The following is a 21730-nucleotide window of genomic DNA, read 5'->3' on the forward strand; positions in this document are numbered from 1 at the left end:
TGGGATTACAGGCATGAGCCACTGTGCCCAGCCTAAAAACATAATTTTAGATCTTTAAGACTTCCTCTTTATATATAAGTGTCTTTAGGGTTTTCATGATGGGATCATCCATAGTTTTGTTCTTTCCTTACATAACATACATTACGGGTAATTCTATGTTGAGTGGATCAATTTAATGTTTTCATTTTGCTGCTTTTGTTTACTTATATCTTTATATATATAAGTTTGAATGTTCTAGATTTTATTATTATTATTATTATTATTGAGACGGAGTTTCACTGTTGTTGCCCGGGCTAGAGTGCGGTGGTGCGATCTTGGGTCACTGCAACCTCCTCCTTCCCGGGTTCATGCAATTCTCCTGCCTCAGCCGCTGGAGTAGCTGGGGTTACAGGCATGTACCACCACACCCAGCTAATTTTGTATTTTTAGTAGAGATGGGTTTTCTCCATTTTGGTTGGGCTGGTCTCGAACTCCTGACCTCAGGTGATCCACCTGCTTCGGCCTCCCAAAGTGCTGGGATTTCAGGCATGAGCCACTGTGCCCAGCTGAATATTCTAGATTTTAAGGTCCTGAAGGGTTAGAATCATGTCCCTAGGATTCTTTGTTTAGAGTCACAAATAATAGATGGAAATATGAAAATATGTAATGACACAAACAGGCAGGCCTATGGGGAAGGGGCAAGTTCTTAGCATACATAGATAATATTTTAAATTGCCAGGCCTTAACAAGGTGTGACAATTAGACATTTGCTTGGCTACCTGTGAGGAGAGCGTGAGTTTGGAAACAGAAGATCAGGGTGTAAATTCCAGTTTAGTAATTCAGTACAGTTTTGCCCTTCATTTGCATTTTCTTTTTTTTTTTCTTTCTGAGACGGAGTCTCGCTCTGTCACCTAGTCTGGAGTGCAGTGGCACAATGTCGGCTTACCGCAACCTCTGCCTCCCAGATTCAAGCGTTTCTCCTGCCTCAGCCTCCCGAGTAACTGGGATTACAGGTGCACGCCACCATGCCCGGCTAATTTGTGTATTTTTAGTAGAGATGGGGTTTCACCAAGCTGGCCAGGCTGGTTTCAAACTCCTGACCTTGTGATCCACCCACCTCAGCTTCCCAAAGTGCTGGGATTACAGGCATGAGCCACCGTGCCCAGCCTAATTTGCATATTTAGTTTCATCTCCTACTACTTTTCCCTATACTTCTATGCAGCCAGGCCTGACTTGTCACCTCTCGGTGATAATGTTAGGTTACTTCCTCAGTTTGCAGCATTTCTTTCCTCTGTTATTCTCCTTGTCCTTCAAGATTCAGCTCAAATGTTTCCTCTTTCATAAAATCCTCAACTTTTCTGCATTCCTCTTATAACGTGTTGAACACTTATGAGTGCTCAATATGTGCAAAGTACTTGAGAAATGTTATTTTATTCTCACAACCACTGTACAATAAAGTTTTATTATCCTGGAGTTATAATTTTAAAACCTGAGGCTCAGTGAAGTTAAGTAGGATTTGAACCTAGGCAATCTGGTTTCAGAGTGTGGCTGTAAACAATTATGTTATAAATCATTGCTAGCATGCTCACATGTGTGCACACACACACACGCACATGCTGTGAAAGAAATGTCGAGGGTGCTGTGAGAGTGAAGAAAGAACCCTAACAGATCTAGAGTGCAGGAAGGCCTTTTCTGAGGAGTGATTTTTAAGCTGAGCCCTGAAGGACAAGTAGGAGCAGCAAGACAAAGGGATATAGAAGAGAGTGTTTATGCAGAATAAACAGCTTATGCAAGGGCCCTAAGGTGCAAGAGAGTTTGGCACATTGGAGAAACTATTAATAATGAGGTAGTAAGAATGGTACAAGAGTGGTAAGAAGCTGGTGAGATAGGTAAGAAGCAGAAAATAGGGGCTCTAGCCAGGTACGGTGGCATTCACTATAATCCCAGCTACCTGGGAGGCTGAAGTGGGAGGATCGCTTAAGCCCAGGAGTTTGAGACCAGCCTGGGCAGCATAGCAAGACGTCGTCTCTTTAAAAAAAAAAAAAGAAAGAAAAGAAAGGAAGAAAGAGAGAGGCTGGGTACAGTGGCTCATGCCTGTAATCTTAACACTTTAGGAGGCTGAGGCAGGCAGATCACCTGAGGTCAGGAGTTTGAGACCAGCCTGGCCAACATGGTGAAACCCCATCTCTACTAAAAATACAAAAATTAGTTGGGTGTGGTGGCGGGTGCCTGTAGTCCCAGCTGCTCGGGAGGCTGAGGCGGGAGAATCTCTTGAACCTGGGAGGCAGAGGCTGCAGTGAGCCGAGATTCTGCCACTACGCTCCAGCCCGGGTGACAGAGTGAGACTCTGTCTCAACAACAACAACAAAAAGTTATTAAGAAAAAAAAAGAAAGAAAAGAAAAAAAGAGAGTACAGGGCCTTTGTAGGCCATGATGTGAGGAGTTTAAATTTTATTCTAAGTTCACTAGGAAACTGGTGAAGGATTTTAATCAGGGGAGTGACATGACTGGATTTGAGTTTTTAACAGTGTACTTGTAGAGAACACTATGGCCAGAGAAGAAATGATTAAAACAGTTAGAAATATTGCCTTAGTTCAGGTGACAGATGATGATGATGTAGACTATGGTGGTAGCAATAGATAGAAGTGGGTGGAATTAAGATAATTTAGAAGGAAAAATACAAAAAACTTAGCTCAGCGTGGTGGCACATGCCTGTAATCCCAGCTACTCAGGAGGCTGAAGTGTTAGAATCGCTTGAACCCAGTAGGGCGGAGGTTGCAGTGAGCCGAGATTGCACCACTGCACTCCAGCCTGGGTGACAGAACGAGACTCTGGAGTTCCAGACCAGCCTGGCCAAGATGGTGAAACCCTGTCTGTACTAAAAAAATACAAAAAATTAGCTGGGCATGGTGGTGCGCACCTGTAATCCCAGCCTCTTGGGAGGCTGAGGCAGAGAATTGCTTGAACCCGGGAGGTGGAGGTTGCAGTGAGCTGAGATCATGCCACTGCACTCCAGCCTGGGTGACAGAATGAGACTCCATCTCAAAAAAGAAAAAGAAAAAAAAAAAAGAAAAAAATTTATAAGGGGCATAAAAGGACCGCATCCTCATTTTCTTTCTGTTGCTTGTTTTTTCTTTTAAAAGTTAACTGAGGCCGGGTGCAGTGGCTCATTCCTGTAATCCCAGCACTTTGGGAGGCCGAGGCAGGTGGATCACTTGAGGTCAGGAGTTTGAGACTATCCTGGCTAACACGGTGAAACCCCGTCTCTACTAAAAAATACAAAAAACTAGCTGGTGAGGTGGCGGGCATCTGTAGTCCCAGCTACTCGGGAGGCTGAGGCAGGAGAATGGTGTAAACCTGGGAGGCGGAGCTTGCAGTGAGCTGAGATCCGGCCACTGCACTCCAGCCTGGGCAACAGAGCAAGACTGTCTCAAGAAAAAAAAAAAAAACCCACAAAAATTAACCGGGAGTGGTGGCATGCGCCTGTTATTGCAGTTACTTGAGAGACTGAGGCAGGAGAATTGCTTGAATCCAGAAGGAGGAGATTCCAGTGAGCCAAGAGTGTGCCACTGCACCCCAGCCTGGGTATCAGAGCAAGACTCCATCTCATAAACAACAACAACAACAAAAAGTTAACTGATTGTATTTCAATAGGACTGTTCGGTTTTTGTTTTGTTTTGTATGAGATGGGGTCTCACTCTGTCATCTGGGCAGAAGTGCAGTTGTGTGATCTTAGCTCACTGCAACCTCCGCCTCCTGGGCTCAAGTGAGCCTCCCATCTCAGCCTCCTGAGTAGCTAGGCCTACGAGCACACACCACCACACCTGGCTAATAGGACTGTTCAATACTGATAATAGAAAAGAAGAGAAAGAAATCAAAAGTAAACTTTCATATTATAAAGAACAAATTAGAGAGGAAAGAGATCAGGAGGAGAGAGATCAGACAGAGAATTCCTTCCTAAAAGACCAAAGACCAAGTAAAGATTATGAGGACCTCAAATGGGGCAGTGGCAATAGAAATGGATAATAAGAAATGGATTTGAGAGATGTTTTAGGGGTACAAACAACTGTGAAGATTGACTTGGTGGTGAGGGAAGAGGAAGAATGTGATCTGAGGAAACTTGAGGAGCTGAAAATGACTGAAGTTTCAGGGCCTGGAGGGATTGTGATGCCATTACTGATTTAAGGAACGTAGGAAGAGGAGACGCAGCAAGTTTTGGGAGGGAAAATGACGGATACTCAATTTGGCCATGTGGATTGTTAGGAAGACCTGATTTTAAGGAGATTTGCAGTTGGAAGTATAGATCTGATGCTCAAGGCAGATGTCACTCATTCATGCATTGATTCAGGAGAAGAGTTCTCCATTAATTCAACAAATATTTATTGAGTAACTACTGTGTGCCAGGTACTGTTCTGGATGCTCCAACAAAACAAAACAAACAAAAATACCTGCCTTCATGTTCTAGCAGGAGAGAGGGTCAATAAACAACACATGTGATAACTAAGTAAATTATAAAGTATATTATAAACTGTTAAGTGCTATGGAGAAGAGTAAAGGGAATGATGAAGTGGGTTGTGATTTTTAAGTCAGGGTAGGCCTTACTAACAATGTGATATTTAAGCAAATACCTAAAGCTAATGAGGAGTTGTCTGTGTGGATATATTGGGCAAAGAACCTTCTAGGTAGAGGGAATAGTCAGTGGAAAGGCCCTGGAGTGGGAGTGGACTTAGCATGTTCTAGGAACAGCAAGGTCAGTGATGACTGGAACAGAGTGAGCAAAGGGAGTCAGAACAATTGGCTAATGTAATGATTTAGAAGTAAAATCATCAGTCATGATTTAGATGTAAAATTGTAAGTAAAACCAAGCACTATTCTAAGTGCTTTCAGCTCATTTAATCTTGATAACAACTCTATGAGGTTGGTTCTGTTACTGTCATCTGCATTTTCACAGATAAGTACATTGAAGCACAGAGAGGAGGCCAGATAAGTAGGCCAGGACATATAAAGCCTTGAGTATCAGGCCAAAGAGCCTGAGTTTTATTCTGTAGGCAGTGGTAAACCATTAAAAATCTCGATTATGGAACTAAAATCATCACAACTGTGCTTTAGAAAGATTAATCTCATGGGATTCTTTGGAATGGATTGGAGGTAGGACAGTAGGTGATAGGAATTGAATTAAGGTGATGGTAGATGGAATAGAACAGAAAGAAGTGTGAGCAATTATACAATGCATATTTGTTGAATAATTTAGCTGGAGAAAGCATCAGAAAAATCCATTATGACAAATCTTATCTTTCAGGGTCATTTCTTTTTTTTTTTTTTTTTTTTGAGACGGAGTCTCGCTTTGTCGCCCGGGCTGGAGTGCAGTGGCCGGATCTCAGCTCACTGCAAGCTCCGCCTCCCGGGTTTATGCCATTCTCCTGCCTCAGCCTCCCGAGAAGCTGGGACTACAGGCGCCCTCCACCTCAACCGGCTAGTTTTTTGTATTTTTTAGTAGAAACCGGGTTTCACCGTGTTAGCCAGGATGGTCTCGATCTCCTGACCTCGTGATCCGCCCGTCTTGGCCTCCCAAAGTGCTGGGATTACAGGCTTGAGCCACCGCGCCTGGCCTCAGGGTCATTTCTTTAGTAGAATGGTGATTCTTAAATTTGGGGGAAATACTGTTTCCTTTGATAAGCTGATGACAGCTATGAACTCTTTCACTAGAAAATGCACAAGCCCATGATCTTATATGCAGGTTTAGTGGTTTAGGGCACACTAGAGTACATGTAGGCTAAGAACCTCTTTGGATCTCAGAATTAGGAGACCTGGGCTTGAGTCCTGCTGGGTCTGGTGTGAACTAGCTGTGACTTTGGGCAAATAATTTACTTCTCTAGACTTTATCTGTAAAAGGAAGTTTTAATTTTAGGTTACTAGATCTTTAAGTTCAGAGGGACAAAGTTTCTATTTTCATGGCACTTACTTAGGAAATAGACAACAAATAAGTAAGTAAAGACATTTGATAAGTTAGATTGAAGTGTTATAAAGAAAATTAAAGCAGGGTAAGGCAAAAAAGAATGATTATGTGCATGTGTATTTGCATGCTGGTTTTGATAGGATAGTTAGTGTGATCTTTGTGTCTCTGTACTATGGGTGCACAATTTGCTTTTTGCTTTGTCTCCTGACAGGAAAGAATTGGGATGTAAGTGCCGCCCTCAGTGATTTTGAACAGCTACGTCAAGTCCATGCTGGGAACCTACCCCCATCCTTTAGTGAGGGGATTGGTGGCTCCAGGACCCCTGAGAAAGGATTTTCTGACAGAGAGCCTACTCGCCCTCCCCGACCCATCCTCCAACGGCAGGATGACATCGTTCAAGGTACTGGGGTGACTGTGGAATGTTTCCGTAAATGGAGTAGGAAGGGAGGGGATTGTTAAATGGAGTCATAAAGTCTAGTGATTCATTGGAGGTGATTCCATTTCTTCCCCTTCTCCCAGCTGAACCCAGATTGAGGGGGCCTCAGTCTGCCCAGGTGCTGCAGTCCCTCACTGCATCTCTGCATCTTTAGTGTTATCCTATATAAAAGCCTTCCTCAGATACTGTGAAAGAAATAGAGGAAGGAGAATAACAATCTCCTTGTTGATATAAAGTTCACATAAAGGTAGAATTGAAAGAACCACTACCTCTTTGGGGGGTAATTTGTTAATATTTGCCAATATCTATCAAAATTAAAATGCATACGTACTCTGAATTAGCAATTTCATATCTAGCAATTTATCATATATGTGTGTGTGCACATATGTATCCTTTAAATAAATACATAAGGTCGGGTGTGGTGGCTCATGCCTGTAATCCCAGCACTTTGGGAGGCCGAGGTAGGCAGATCACCTGAGATCAGGAGTTCAAGACCAGTCTGGCCAACATGGTGAAATCCCATCTCTATTAAAAATACAAACATTAGCTGGGCGTGGTGGTACATGTCTGTAATCCCAGCTACTTGGGAGGTTGAGGCAGGAGAATTGCTTGAACTTGGGAGGCGGAGGTTGCAGTGAACTGAGATTACACTACTGTACTCCAGCCTGGGTGACAGAGCTAGACTGCCTCAAAAAAGTAAATAAATAAATGAATAAAAATTTAAAAAAAGAAATACATAAATGCAGCGTATAATGTTATTCACAGCAGCATTATTTTATAATAATTACATCTTGAAACTTTTTTTTTCCTTGAGGCAATCCATCTGACTTGGTGCCTCAAAGTGCTGGGATTACAGGTGTGAGCCACCACGCCTATCCCTGAAAACATTTAATGTCCATTAGTAAAGGAGTAGTTAAGAAAATTGTAATCATCCATATTGTGGAATACTCTGCAGTCATTAGAAAGAATTAGGTAGAACTTGGTGTACTGTTTTGGAAAAATTTCTAAAATCTATTCAGAAAGGGGCTGGGCATGGTGGCTCACACCTGTAATCCCCGCACTTTGCGAGGCCAAGGCTGGTGGATCACCTGAGGTCAGGAGTTCAAGACCAGCCTGGCCTACATGGTGAAACCCTGTCTCTGCTAAAATTACAAAAATTAGTTGGTCATGGTGGTGTACACCTGTAATCCCAGCTACTCGGGAGGCTGAGGCAGGACACTTGCTTAAGCCCAGGAGGCAGAGGTTGTAGTAAACCTAGATTGCGCCACTGCACTCCAGCCTGGGTGATGGAGTGAGACTCCATATAAAAATATATATATAGTTTTTTTCAAAAAGGTAAGATGCAATACAGTGTATGTAGTATATTCTTATTTGTGTTTTAAAAGATGATTTTAAAAGCTGTATATGCATTTTTAGTAGAGATGGGGTTTCACTGTGTTAGCCAGGATGGTGTCGATCTCCTGACCTCATGATCTGCCCGCCTTGGCCTCCTGAAGTGCTAGGATTACAGGCGTGAGACACCACGCCCGACCAAAACCTGTATATGCTTCTGTATGCATAAAAATTTCTAGAAGGATACAAAAGTTTGCCTCTGAGGAAGGGATCAGGAATTTTGAATGAGAAGAAGACTTCCTTGTGAAATCATTTGATACCTTTTGATAGTATATTGATTTTTTACCATAGGCACGTGGTACTGTTTTTGAGGCAGGGTCTTGCTCTGTCCCCCAAGGCTGGAGTGAGGCTGGCGGAACACAGCTCACTACAGTCTAAACCTCCTGGGCTCAAGGGATCTTACCACCTCAGCCTCCCAAGTAGCTGGAACCATGGGCATGCACCACCTCGCCTAGCTAAATTTTTTATTCTTTGTAGAAATGGGGTCTCACTCTCTGTTGCCCAGGCTGGTCTCAAATTCCTGGGCTCAAGTGATCCTTCTACCTTGGCTTCCCAAAGTTTTGGGATTACAGGTGTGAGCCACCATGCCCAGCCTACGAATACCTAAAAATATTTTTAAGGTGGGAGTGGTGGCTTACGCCTGTAATCCCAGCATTTTAGGAGGCCAAGGCTGGCAGATCACCTGAGGTCAGGAGTTTGAGGAGAACAGCCTGGCCAACGTGGAGAAACTCCATCTCTACTAAAAATACAAAAAAAATTAGCTGGATGTGGTGGCGTGTGCCCATAATCCTAGCTACTCAGAGGCTGAGGCAGGAGAATCGCTTGAACCTGGGAGGCAGAGGTTGCAGTGAGCTGAGATTGCAGCACTGCACTCCAACCTGAGTGACAGAACGAGACTCTGTCTCAATTAAAGAACAAAAACAAAAAACAAAACTAAAACATATTTTGAAAATAGCATCACTATAAGATAACTTTAGACAACTCAGTTTATTTTGTGTATCATATATTGCAAATATGGTATTAAGAACGGCCCAACATGCTTTTGAAATTTTGGCTCCTTTGGATCGTCATTAAATCGTTACATAATTGAAGCCATACAAATGTACTGTAGTACTGCATTGAGCAAATTATAATCACAATGGAATATCTGCTTGTGAATTACAAGTGTCATGTATTCAAAACAAATGAAATGATGTGGGGTACTATCTATATTATTGCTCTCCTCTATAGACTGTTAAGAATTAACTGTCCCTATAAATTTCTGATAAATATGTGTATTGAGAAAAGTTATAGTAAGCAATATAGATTAATGTTATTGATGTAGGAAGAAAGTTCCCAAATGTGTAAGATTTATTGTTGATTGTCTTTTTTTTTTTTTTTTTTTGAGATGGGGTCTTGCTCTGTTGCCCAGGCTGGAGTGCAGTGGCATGATCTTGGCTCCCTGCAGCCTCCACCTCCTAGGTTCCAGCAATTTTCCCACCTCAGCCTCCTGAGTAGCTGGGATTATAGGGGCACACCACCATGCCCGGCTAATTTTTGTATTTTTAGTAGAGACAGGGTTTCACCATGTTGGCCAGGCTGGTTTCGAACTCCTGACCTAAAGTGATCGACCTGCCTTGGCTTCCCAAAGGATTTTCTTTTCTATAATGAAAATCTTTTATAATCTTTCTAGAATGAAAATACCCTTTAGAAAAGGTATTTTCCAAGACCCTGAAAATTACCAGAGAGATTATTTGACTAACTCTAGTCTAGTGAAACCTTACTTCCCTTATTCCCTCTCCTCCCACCAAACAATGACCAGATTGCTAAATGAACGGTCCTTATCACATTGGGAAATAATGGCAGTGGAGGAAGACAGAGTCAGAGGGAGGGGAAGATCAGGCAAATTCCAAACAAGGGTAGAAGGAGGAATGGATATTTAGTGCTAATGTAAGTGCCTGCAAAAATATTTTCTCTATTTCTCCAATTAATATTTGGCTTCAGAAAAAGGATTCTGAAATTCAGTAGTCAGTTAGACTTAGTTTTTCTCTGACTGTAAACCCTGTTGAGAGGTAACTATCACCACATCAGTGTAGAGTTCTCCAAGTAGGCTGGGTGTGTTCTAAGGTGACTCCATTTCTCATTGCAGAAAAACGCCTGTCTAGGGGCATCTCCCACGCCAGCTCCAGCATTGTTTCCCTGGCCCGGTCCCATGTCTCCTCCAATGGTGGGGGTGGGGGGAGCAATGAGCACCCCCTGGAAATGCCCATCTGTGCCTTCCAGCTTCCAGATCTCACTGTGTATAATGAAGACTTCCGCAGCTTCATAGAGAGAGACCTCATTGAGCAGTCCATGCTGGTTGCCTTGGAACAGGCAGGTCAGTGAGTGCTTCCTCTCCCACGCTCTTCCCTCTGCTCTCCACCTACAGGCAGCCTTGTGGAGGGGCTGGGCTTGATCGGTAGCTTCCAGTTTAAGTGTGTGATCTGATTGCAGTCAAAGTCAGGAGTCAGTGGGATAAACTTGTGCTGTCCTTAAAGAAAGGATACAGATTAGATACTTTACTCTGGGAATTTCCTGTTTGATGGAAGAGAAACCAGATATACATGTGAAAAGGCCTAGGAATCAATACCTAGAAATCAATACATGAAAAAAATACAACTAATTATAAAGGGCTCTGGAACACCCTTGTGAACAGAAATGACCAATGCTGTAGATGATGCACAGTAGTGAACCTATCCCCCCAAATGTATTTACCTTTGTAATTGTGTTTATCTTAAATTATTGTTAAAATTAATTATTACAGGGTGAGGCAGCTGTGAATTTTGGAAAAGCTAATCAGGCATTAAAATGCTTGCATGGGATAAGAACTGGAGTTAGATGAGGGCATGGAAAGGAAGCTTTTATTTTTCATTTTGTAACCTTCTATACTAACCATATACATCTATTTGTAATGTTTTTTTAAGTTAATAAATTATCTAACTTAATAATTTTAAGTCTGGGGAGTTTATAAGCCAGTTTTTCTTTCAGTAGTTCAAGAAACTATGCTCTGCAGTAGTTCAAGAAAACTTACGCATCACTCATAAAATATTTTCCTTATGTAAATAATGGGTTGGCAATTGTGGGATGACTGTATGGAATTAAGACTTATTTTTTTGGGTGTTTTGTGTACTTTATCTTATTGCTTATTCCTTTAAAGTCACACCCCACACATGCTGACATGCTGTCATATATGCAGATGATACTCATAAGACACCTTAAATACATGCTTTGAGTTGTTTTTATTTTGTTCATGATGGGTTTTTGCTGAGGTTTGTTGCTGTGATACATACTGGTCTCCTGAGTGGAGGGAAGGAATCAGAGCCAGTCCAAGCAGTCAACGGTTTCAACTTATGTCCTCACCCTCATCAGGGTTTCTCAACCTTGGTACTATTGACATTTTGGTCTAGATAATTCTTTGTTTTGCAAGCTGCCTTGTGCATTATATCAGGTTAGCAGCATCCCTGACCTCTGCCCATTAGATACCAGTAGCATCCCACTACCAGTTGTGACATGCAAACATATCTTCAGTCATTGCTAGTGTCCCTTTGGGACGAAATTGACCCTGCTCACTGATCTAACCAATTGTGCTCACAAGATTCTGACTGACTAGATATAAGTGAAGAAGATATAAAGAGTAATCGAGTGATGGTTTTATTCTGGGTAGGCCTCCTAGAGGAGGCTGCTTTGGAGTCTGTTTTAGAAATAGGAAGGTGGGAAGAGCTTCATGGATAATCTCCTTTTCCTCCAATATCTTGTTTCTACAGGGCGTTTGAACTGGTGGGTGAGTGTGGATCCCACCTGTCAGAGGCTGCTTCCTTTGGCAACTACTGGAGATGGGAACTGTCTCCTGCATGCAGCCTCCCTTGGTGAGTCTTGAAAGCAGTCCTCCATTCGCCTGCAGAAAGGAAGCAGTTGAGTCAAATCTCATGTGTAGGACTTGATCCAGACAACCTTGATCTTAGGCAGAAATGATGGTTCAGAGCAACATTGTGCATGCATATGTGCGTGTCTGTGTGTTTATGTTGGCACAACAGGAAATGGGAGTGAGCCCTACCTTTGTGAGTGAGATAGTGAAGAGAGCACAGATACTAGCTTGGGCTGGCTTTGAAAGCTGACCCCAAGAGTAATGAGTAGGAGTAAGCCAGCAATGTATAGCTTGATGTGTGTGTATATGTACAATTCTATTTGATATTTATTCTTTTGGTGTATGAAAAAGATACGTTTTTAGCAGTCCTTTGTAACACACACTTACTTTATTTTATTTATTTAGTTTTTGAGATGGAGTCTCAGTCTGTTGCCCAGGCTGGAGTACAGTGGCATGATCTTGGCTCACTGCAACCTCCACCCCTGGGTTCAAGTGATTCTCCTGCCTCAGCCTCCCAAGTAGCTGGGATTACAGGTGGGAGCCACCATGCCCCGCTGTAAATAGGCTTAACATTTAAAGTAGGGGCTGGGTGCAGTGGCTCACGCCTATAATTCCAACATTGTGGGAGGCCAGGGTGGGTAGATCACTTGAGGCCAGGAGTTTGAGACCAGCCTGGCCAACACGGTGAAACCTCGTCTCTACTAAAAATATAAAAATTAGCCGGGCATGGTGGCAGGTGCCTGTAATCCCAGCTACTAGGGAGGCTGAGGCAGGAGAATCATTGAATCTGGGGGACGGAGGTTGCAGTGAGTGAGCCGAGATCGCACCACTGTACTGCAGCCTGAGCAACAGAGCAAGACTCTGTCTCAAAAAATAAATAAATAAGTAAATAAAAAGCCAGGCGTGGTGGCTCACACCTGTAATCCCAGCACTTTGGGAGGCCAAGGTGGGCCGATCACCTGAGGTCGGGAGTTCAAGACCAGCCTGGCCAACATCGTGAAACCCTGTATCTACTAAAAATACAGAAATTAGCCGGATATGTTGGTGGGCACCTGTAATCCCAGCTACTCGGGAGGCTGAGGCAGGAGAATCTCTTGAACATGGGAGGCGGAGGTTGCGGTGAGCCAAGAACACACATGGCACTCCAGCCTGGGGGACAGAGCGAAACTCTGTCTCAAAACAACAACAACAACAAAATAAAAACCACAAAGAAACCAAATAAACAAAAAATTAAGTCAACTTACAACTTAATATATTATTTGCAGCCTGGTGCCATGGCTCACACCTATAATCCCAGCACTTTGGGAGGGTAAAAGGTGGGGGGGGTCACTTGAGGCCAGGAGTTCGAGACCAGCCTGGTCAACATGGTGAAACCCTGTCTCTACTAAAAATACAACAATCAGCAGAGTCAAGCTGAGGTATCTTACCATTACGCTTTCTTGCCACAGGGATGTGGGGTTTCCATGATCGGGACTTGATGCTGCGGAAAGCTTTGTATGCACTGATGGAGAAGGGAGTCGAGAAGGAAGCATTGAAAAGGCGCTGGAGGTGGCAGCAGACACAGCAGAATAAAGAGGTGGGAGAGTGTGGGTGGGAGCACCTTGTTTCCTAAAGTTACCTAGCTACCAGAGTTACCTGGTGCCTGCCAGTAGAAAATATTTCCAAGTATTTAAGTCAGTGTGACTCCCTTTATGATCCTGAAAATTAAGACAAAATGCAGTTAACACCAGTGGGGTAAATGCCTTCTGATGTGGTCATGAGAACTGGTGGTGGGCATGAGACCTACAGAGAGGTTATCTAACATTGTGCTTTTCCCCCAATAGGTGCTTTATAGCTTTTAGTGGCAGTATTTTGCAAAATGAGTTATGACAATTCCATAGGATTTTTGTATTGTTTTGTTTTTTTTTGCTTGTAATAAGGCTAGATCAATTTTTAAAGACTTACATTTTCAGCCCCTATAGAAATGTGAATACTTAAAAATCTTTTTGGACATAAATACCATTTGTTTTTCATATACTCAGTTTTAGTTTATTTTAAATTTTAAAAAGCATAAGGAACCAGCATTCTAATCACACACACACAAAAAGCATACCTATTTAATTGAGTTTGAACAGTACTTCTCAGGAGTTTGACAGATATTGAGGCTGCTGTTATATAAGGGAGTAATAACAGATTGTTTGTACTTGCCCTCTCCAAAATGGGTTGGGCAAACTATGGCTGTTTTGTAAAAAAAACAAAACAAAACAAAAAAACAAAAAAAACCCACTTTTATCAGAACACAGCCCTGCGTATTTCTTGGATGTTTACACATGTAACTGCTTTCTTCCTCCAACAGCGGAGTAGTAACATATGGCCTGCAAAACCCATACTTATTGACTACCTGGCCCTTTACAAAAAAAGTTTGCTGATTACTTCTCTTCAATAATGACATTATGCCTTTACATAAAAATAATGAGACTCCCTATTTCCTTTTCCTGTGATTCTGTCTCCTATGTTTATATCTCCTGCTCTTTATGTATATCTATTTTTTTTTTTTTTTTTGCCATGTTATGGCTGGATCTTTCTGGGATTTAATATGGCAGTATCTCTTCAGAAGCTTTCCTTTTTCATCCACCTTTCTTTTTTTCTCATTTTATGAGAAATGAGAAAAATTGCACCACTGTAGTAGTCAGCTTATGACAGAGTAGTCAGCTCTGTCATAACTGACAATATCGAAGAGTTTTTTTGTTTTAGTTATTTAGAATTTTATGTCCTGAAGATTTAATATGTAAGTAGAACATGCTATGTTTCTTCCTCAAAAACATATAATCCAGTTGTTAAAAGTAGGATGATATTAAGATCAGAATCCTGTCCTTGAGCAGCCAGTCTTCCCCGGAAGATTCCTGAGGGAAATAAACCCATAGGGGCAAGGCCTCATAAATGACATTCTTTATTAGCACCAAAAGCTAGAGCTAGCCTAGAATTTAGAATCCAAAGCCAGTCAGCAGTCAGTTTTGTAGTAGTCAACTTTGTCCTCTTCACTGTTGAGTTCAGATAATACCGGAACCTTAACCACTGCAGAAGCAAGAAAAAGCCAAACCAAAACATGCCAGCTATTAAGTAGAAATGACAGCAACAGCCAGAAAATAAGTGTATCCAATTTCAGTTATTAAAGCAATTACAGCTATTATTCTAAAGATGAGGTTAGATTATTATGGTATTTAACCAGGAAACCCAGAAATACCCAAGTTCTATCCTTGGCCAGCCAGCCTTAACCTCTCAAAGTCCCCAACATGCATAGAAAATAGTGGCTAGTAATGGAGTGATCGTTTTACTTCTTTTGCTCAGCACAGTGAACATTCATACTGAAAATGTGGCCTTCATAATTGTCTTAGCTTAGACCATTCATAGCATTATACCTACCTTGGGAGTGGGAATGGTAGGAGGGGGATAATGAACTTGGGAAGCTTCCTTTAGCTCCCCAGTACCAAAACCACACTAAGTAAGTTTTGATTTCCTGGGCTTCCTTGTTTTATGTTGAAATTGGTGGTGAGGCTCAGTAATAGTTTCTTAAATGTTAAGGCTAGAAGTGTACACCATCTAGTGGCTGTGTGTATTATAACAGTAAGCAGAAACAGGCGAGGAAGAGGGAGCCAGATCCCTCCGGATGCGTCTATTGGAGTGACTGCAGCACTCCATATAGAACTTGGGCATTGCTCTATTTATTTATTTATTTATTTATGAGACGGAGTCTTGCTCTGTCGCCCAGGCTGGAGTGCAGTGGCATGATCTCTACTCACTGCAAACTCTGCCTCCCGGGTTCATGCCATTCTCCTGCCTCAGTCTCCCGAGTAGCTGGGACTACAGGCACCCGCCACTACGCCCGGCTAATTTTTTGTATTTTTTAGTAGAGATGGAGTTTCACCGTGTTAGCCAGGATGGTCTCAATCTCCTGACCTCGTGATCCGCCCGCCTTGGCCTCCCAGAGTACTGGGATTACAGGCGTGAGCCATCGCGCCTGGCCTGCTCTCTTTATTTTTAATTGAAGTAAAATTTGTGATAGCATTTTACAAATTGAAAATAGCTGTGTCATTAAAAAGTTTCCAATTAAATTTGTTCCCAGTCCCCCTCATGTTTCCAGTGATTCCTTCTACTCTGTCAGTGTAGACTCATTTTAATACTAATGTCAGCCAAATAAAACGAATAAGGTAAACTTATTTCTCTTATCATTATATACTTCCTAAAGCCAATGTATTTTAAAATTGCTTGTACCATTGCCTGCTCTCCTTTGGTAAAAATTGTAGTTTCACTTAGCATATGTTTATTGATTACAGTCACGAAATAGACCTTGGGCGTATTGCATAAAACCTGATCCTAGAGTAGAGGAGAAGATGGATACGTAAATATATAATTGCAACAGGTTATAACATGTATAACTCTTATGATAGACGTCTCTGTAGCAGTTAATGCCGGCCGAGTGCGGTTGCTCATGCCTGTAATCCCAGCACTTTGGGAGGCCAAGGCAGGTGGATCACCTGTTAGTAGTTCGAGACTAGCCTGGCCAACATGGTGAAACCCCGTCTCTACTAAAAATACAAAACTAGCCAGGCATGGTGGCATGCATGTGTAGTCCCAGCTACTCAGGAGGCTGAGGCAGGAGAATTGCTTGAACCTGAGAGGTAGAGGTTGCAGTGAGCCAAGATCATGCCACTGTACTCCATCCTGGGTGACAGAGCAAGACTTTGTCTCAAAACAAACAAACAAAAACAACAACAACAAAAAACAACTCTATAGCAGTTAGGGAGAGAGGATACAAAGGAAGGAGTGGTTGACTACCAAGGGAGATTTAGGAGACTATTTAGAGGAATGATACTTGGGTTCTGTCCTAAAAGTTGAGAAATTGTTCACAAGGTCAGTAGAAAGTGAGCTACTCCAGGCAGAAGGAACAACTTAGACAAAAGCTCAGTGGTATAAAACAAACATGGTACATTTCAGGAACTACAGCTAATTCAGTGAGATATATCTGACTAGAGAAGTGGGTAGGGGCCAGGAAGTTGGCTTTGTATGCAGCGTTTCTATTTGGGAGGCTGAGGCAGGAGAATCGCTTGAACCCAGGAGGTGGAGGTTGCAGTGAGCTGAGATTGCTCCTCTGTACTCCAGCCTGGGCGACAGAGCAAGACTTCATCTCAAAAAAAAAAAAAAAAAAAAAAAAAAAAAAAAGGAAAGTATCCAGGTGTGGGGTGGGTGAAAGAAAGAGAGGAATATTAGATAATTCCTTGGTTTTGAGCTTGGATGTTTGGGTGATAGTTGGTACTATTCACTAAAGTAGGAAAATAGGAAGAAGAGTGGGTTTGGGAAAAAACAGGAGTTCTATTTTGACTCTACAGAGTTGAGGTAGCCATGGGCAGGTGGCATTCTCCAATAGGTAGCTGGATATATGAATATAGAAATTAAGAAGTCTAGACTGGGTGCAGTGGCTCATGCCTGTAATCCCAGCATTTTGGGTGGCTGAGGTGGGTGGATCACCAGGTCAGGAGTTCGCGATCAGCCTGGCCAACATGGTGAAAGCCTGTCTTTACTAAAAATACAAAAATTAGCTGGGCATGTTGGTGGGTGCTGTAATCCCAGCTACTAGGGAGGCTGAGGCAGGAGAATCATTTGAACCCGGGAGGTGAAGTTTACAGTGAGCCAAGATTGTGCCATTGCACTCCAGCCTGGGTGACTCTGTCTGAAAAAAAGAAAAAAGAAAAAAAAAAAAAGAAAAGAAATTAATAAATCTGGACTGGAGATAGATGGTATATACCGTACAGATGGTAGTGAGTGAGATTATGGCAGTAGAAGAGATCACCCAGAGGGAACCAAGGCGAAAATCATTGACACACCACTACTGATTTGGGGGCAGACAGAGTTTAGAGAAATAGTAAGCAACCTTATGGAAGCTAATGGTGAAGAAAAATTTAAAAAGGAAAATAACCTGCGGGAAGGCTAAGATAAGAACCAGGGTCCACTGAATTTGGCAATTAGAAGGTCATTATTCTTTGCCAAAATCCGGTAGGTGAAATGGTATGTGGCAGGTGGGTGAGCAGGATGGAGGGCAGAAATGGGACAGATTGCAATAGGTCAAAAAAGAATGGATGATAAAGAAGTGTAATAGTCATAGACTATTTGTTCATGGATCTTGACTGTAAAAGAGGGAAGAGATTTGACTTTGTAGTATAATTTGTAAACCAAGTGCTAAGGGATTAGGGAGTGGAGTAGCAGTGAGTAAGGTAGAATAGGTATTGCCTCTTAGAAACCAGCCTCTAATTGCCCAATGTTCCCTGCCTGTCCTTCACACAGTCAGGGCTGGTATATACAGAGGATGAATGGCAGAAGGAGTGGAATGAACTGATCAAGCTTGCCTCAAGTGAACCCCGAATGCATCTAGGTACCAATGGAGCCAACTGTGGTGGGTAAGTATGGCTAAGTGGGGGAGCGGGAAACCTTCATAGAGTCCTCACTGGGTTTCCACAGCCCCCTGTCTAGAGAGCTCTGTGCTAAGAGGATATTAGAAGGAAAGAGAGGAGCTATGCTAATGGCACAAAAGTGTAACAACATGATGTTTAGGAACTACAGGTAGTTCACTATTGAACTGGAATATAAAGTAGCTCATCTAGACTTTGGAAACTTCGGGACAAATGACCCAGTATCTTCAGTAAGTAAACTGCAAGGAAAATAAAAAGGGACAAGGAACTTGTAGGTTTAAATGCAGTAAAAAGACATATCAGGTTGGGTGCGGTGTCTCATGCCTGTAATCTCAGCACTTTGAAAGGCTGAGGCAGGAGGATCGCGTGAGCCCAGGAGTTTGAAACCAGCCTGGGTAACATAGTGAGACCCCATTTCTTTTTTTTTTTCTTTTATTTTTTATTTATTTTAAAATTTTTTTTGAGACAGAGTCTCACTCTGTTGCCCAGGCTGGAGTGCAGTGGTGTGATCTCTGCTCACTGCAACCTCTGCCTCCTGGGTTCCAGTGATTCTCTGTTTCAACCTCCCAAGTAGCTGGGACTACAGGTGTGTGCCAGCACGCCCAGCTAATTTTCATGTTTTTATTAGAGACTGGGTTTCACCATTTTGGCCAGGGTGATCTCAAACTCCTGGCCTCAAGTGATCCACCTACCTTGGCCTCCCAAAGTGCTGGGATTACAGGTGTGAGCCACCATGCCTGGCCAGTGAGACCACATCTTTCCAAAAAAAAAAAAAGAAAGAAAGAAAATTAGCCAGGCATGGTGGTGCACAATTAAGGAAATGTGAACAATGTCTCTGTGTTTGATTACTGTTAAAATTATAAAGTGTGATATTAATGGTATAGTGGTTGTTTAAAAAGGTAGTCCTGGCCAGGCGCAGTGGCTCATGCCTATAATCCCAGCACTTTGGGAGGCCAAGGTGGTTGGGAATTCGAGACCAGCCTGGCCAACATGGTGAAACCCCGTCTCTACTGAAAATACAAAAAATTAGCTGGGCATGGTGCTGGGTGGCTGTAATCCCAGCTACTTGAGAGGCTGAGGCAGTAGAATTGCTTGAACCCAGGAGACAGAGATTGCAGTGAGCTGAGATCACGCCACTGTACTCCAGCCTTGGCGACAGAGTGAGACTCCATCTCAAAAAAAAAATAAAAAGGTAGTCCTTTATTTTTTTAGAGATAGAAACTGAAATAAAATAAAAATGGATGAAATTATATAATGTCCAGGATTTGCTTCAAAATAATCTGGTGGGAGCCCATGGTGGGGGAGGTAGGTAAATAGATTTGAGACGTAGTGAAACAAGGTTGACCATGTGTTGAAGATGGCTGAATAGGAACAGCTCCAATCTACAGCTCCCAGCTTGAGTGACGCAGAAGAGGGATGATTTCTGCATTTCCAACTGAGGTAGCAGGTTCATCTCACTGGGGCTTGTCGGACAGTGGGTGTAGCCCACGGAGTGTGAGCTGAAGCAGGGCGGGGCATCACCTCACCTGGGAAGTGCAAGGGGTTGGCGAATTCCCTTTCCTAGCCAAGGGAAGCCGTGACAGACGGTACCCGGAAAATTGGGACACTCCCACCCTAATAGTGCGCTTTCCCAACGGTCTTAGCAAATGGCATACCTGGAGATTATATCCCGTGCCTGGCTCGGAGGGTCCCACGCCCATGGAACCTTGCTTACTGCTAGCACAGCAGTCTGAGATTGAACTGCAAGGCGGCAGCGAGGCTGGGGGAGGGGCGTCCGCCATTACTGAGGCTTGAGTGGGTAAACAAAGTGATTGGGAAGCTCGAACCGGGGGGAGCCCACCGCAGCTCAAGGAGGCCTGCCTTCCTCTGTAGACTCCACTTTTGTGGGCAGGGCATAGCTGAACAAAAGGCAGCAGAAACTTCTGCAGACTTAAACATCCCTGTCTGACAGCTTTGAAGAGAGTAGTGGTTCTTCCAGCATGGAGTTCGGGATCTGAGAACGGACAGACTGCCTCCTCAAGTGGGTCCCTGACCCCGAGTAGCCTAACTGGGAGACACCTCCCAGTAGGGGCCAACTAACATCTCGTACAGCTGGGTGCTGCTCTGAGACGAAGCTTCCAGACGAAGGATCAGGCAGGAACATTTACTGTTCTGCAATATTTGCTGTTCTGCAGCCTCCACTAGTGATACCCAGGCAAACAGGGTCTGGAGTGGACCTCCAGCAAACTCCAACAGACCTGCAGCTGAGGGTCCTGACTATTAGAAGGAAAACTAACAAACAGAAAGGACATCCACACCAAAACCCCATCTGTACATCACCATCATCAAAGACCAAAGGTAGATAAAACCACAAAGATGGGGAGAAACCAGAGCAGAAAAACTGAAAATTCTAAAAATCAGAGTGCCTCTTCTCCTCCAAAGGAACGCAGCTCCTCTCCAGCAACAGAAAAAAGCTGGACAGAGAATGACTTTGACAAGTTGAGAGAAGGCTTCAGACGATTGGTAATAACAAACTCTGAGCTAAAGGAGGACGTTCGAACCCATCACAAAGAAGCTAAAAACCTTGAAAAAAGATTAGACGAATGACTAACTAGAATAAACAACATAGAGAAGACTTTAAATGACCTGATGAAGCTTTAAACCATGGCACGAGAACTACGTGACGCATGCACAAGCTTCAGTAGCCAATTCGATCAAGTGGAAGAAAGGGTATCAGTGATTGAAGATCAAATGAATGAAATGAAGCAAGAAGTTCAGAGAAAAAAGAGTAAAAAGAAACGAATAAAGCCTCCAAGAAATATAGGACTATGTGGAAAGACCAAATCTATGTCTGATTGGTGTACCTGAAAATGACGGGGAGAATGGAACCAAGCTGGAAAACACTCTTCAGGATATTATTCAGGAGAACTTCCGCAACCTAGCAAGGCAGGCCAACATTCAAATTCAGGAAATACAGAGAACACCACAAAGATACTCCTTTAGAAGAGCAACTCCAAGATACATAATTGTCAGATTCACCAAAGTAGAAATGAAGGAAAAAATGTTAAGGGCAGTCAGAGAGAAAGGTTGGGTTACCCACAAAGGGAAGCCCATCAGACTAACAGCAGATCTCTCAGCAGAAACACTACAAGCCAGAAGAGAGTGGCAGCCAATATTCAACATTCTTAAAGAAAAGAATTTTCAACCCAGAATTTCATATCCAGCCAAACTAAGCTTCATAAGTGAATGAGAAATAAAATCCTTTACAGACAAGCAAATGCTGAGAGATTTTGTCACCACCAGGCCTGCCTTACAAGAGCTCCTGAAGGAAGCACTAAACATGGAAAGGAACAACTGGTACCAGCCACTACAAAAACATGCCAAAATGTAAAGACCATTGATGCTAGGAAGAAACTGCATCAACTAACAAGCAAAATAACCAGCTAACATCATAATGACAGGATCAAATTCACACATAACAGTATTGACCTTAAATGTAAATGGGCTAAATGCTCCAAGTAAAAGATGCAGACTGGCAAATTGGATAAAGAGTCAAGACCCATCAGTGTGCTGTATTCAGGAGACCCATCTCAGGTGCAGAGACACACATAGGCTCAAAATAAAGGGATGGAGGAAGATCTACCAAGCAAATGGAAAACAAG

General features: G+C 42.9%; 1 protein-coding gene across 3 annotated transcripts in view; it reads left to right on the forward strand.

The window, feature by feature from the left end:
* OTUD7B (OTU deubiquitinase 7B) overlaps positions 1 to 21730 on the forward strand; it is a 72861-nt gene that overhangs the window by 36359 nt on the left and 14772 nt on the right. For 2 of the 3 annotated variants that reach the window (XM_030936629.1, XM_010387285.2), the window contains 5 exons: positions 6147 to 6335; positions 9892 to 10119; positions 11546 to 11647; positions 13095 to 13222; positions 17965 to 18077. In XM_030936629.1, the coding sequence (XP_030792489.1) occupies positions 6147 to 6335; positions 9892 to 10119; positions 11546 to 11647; positions 13095 to 13222; positions 17965 to 18077 (760 nt within the window). The remainder of the gene's footprint in view (positions 1 to 6146; positions 6336 to 9891; positions 10120 to 11545; positions 11648 to 13094; positions 13223 to 17964; positions 18078 to 21730) is intronic. The other variant, XM_010387286.2, reaches the window with a different exon arrangement.

This window comes from Rhinopithecus roxellana, chromosome 8 (genome assembly GCF_007565055.1).
Source record: "Rhinopithecus roxellana isolate Shanxi Qingling chromosome 8, ASM756505v1, whole genome shotgun sequence".
Lineage (NCBI taxonomy): Eukaryota > Metazoa > Chordata > Mammalia > Primates > Cercopithecidae > Rhinopithecus > Rhinopithecus roxellana.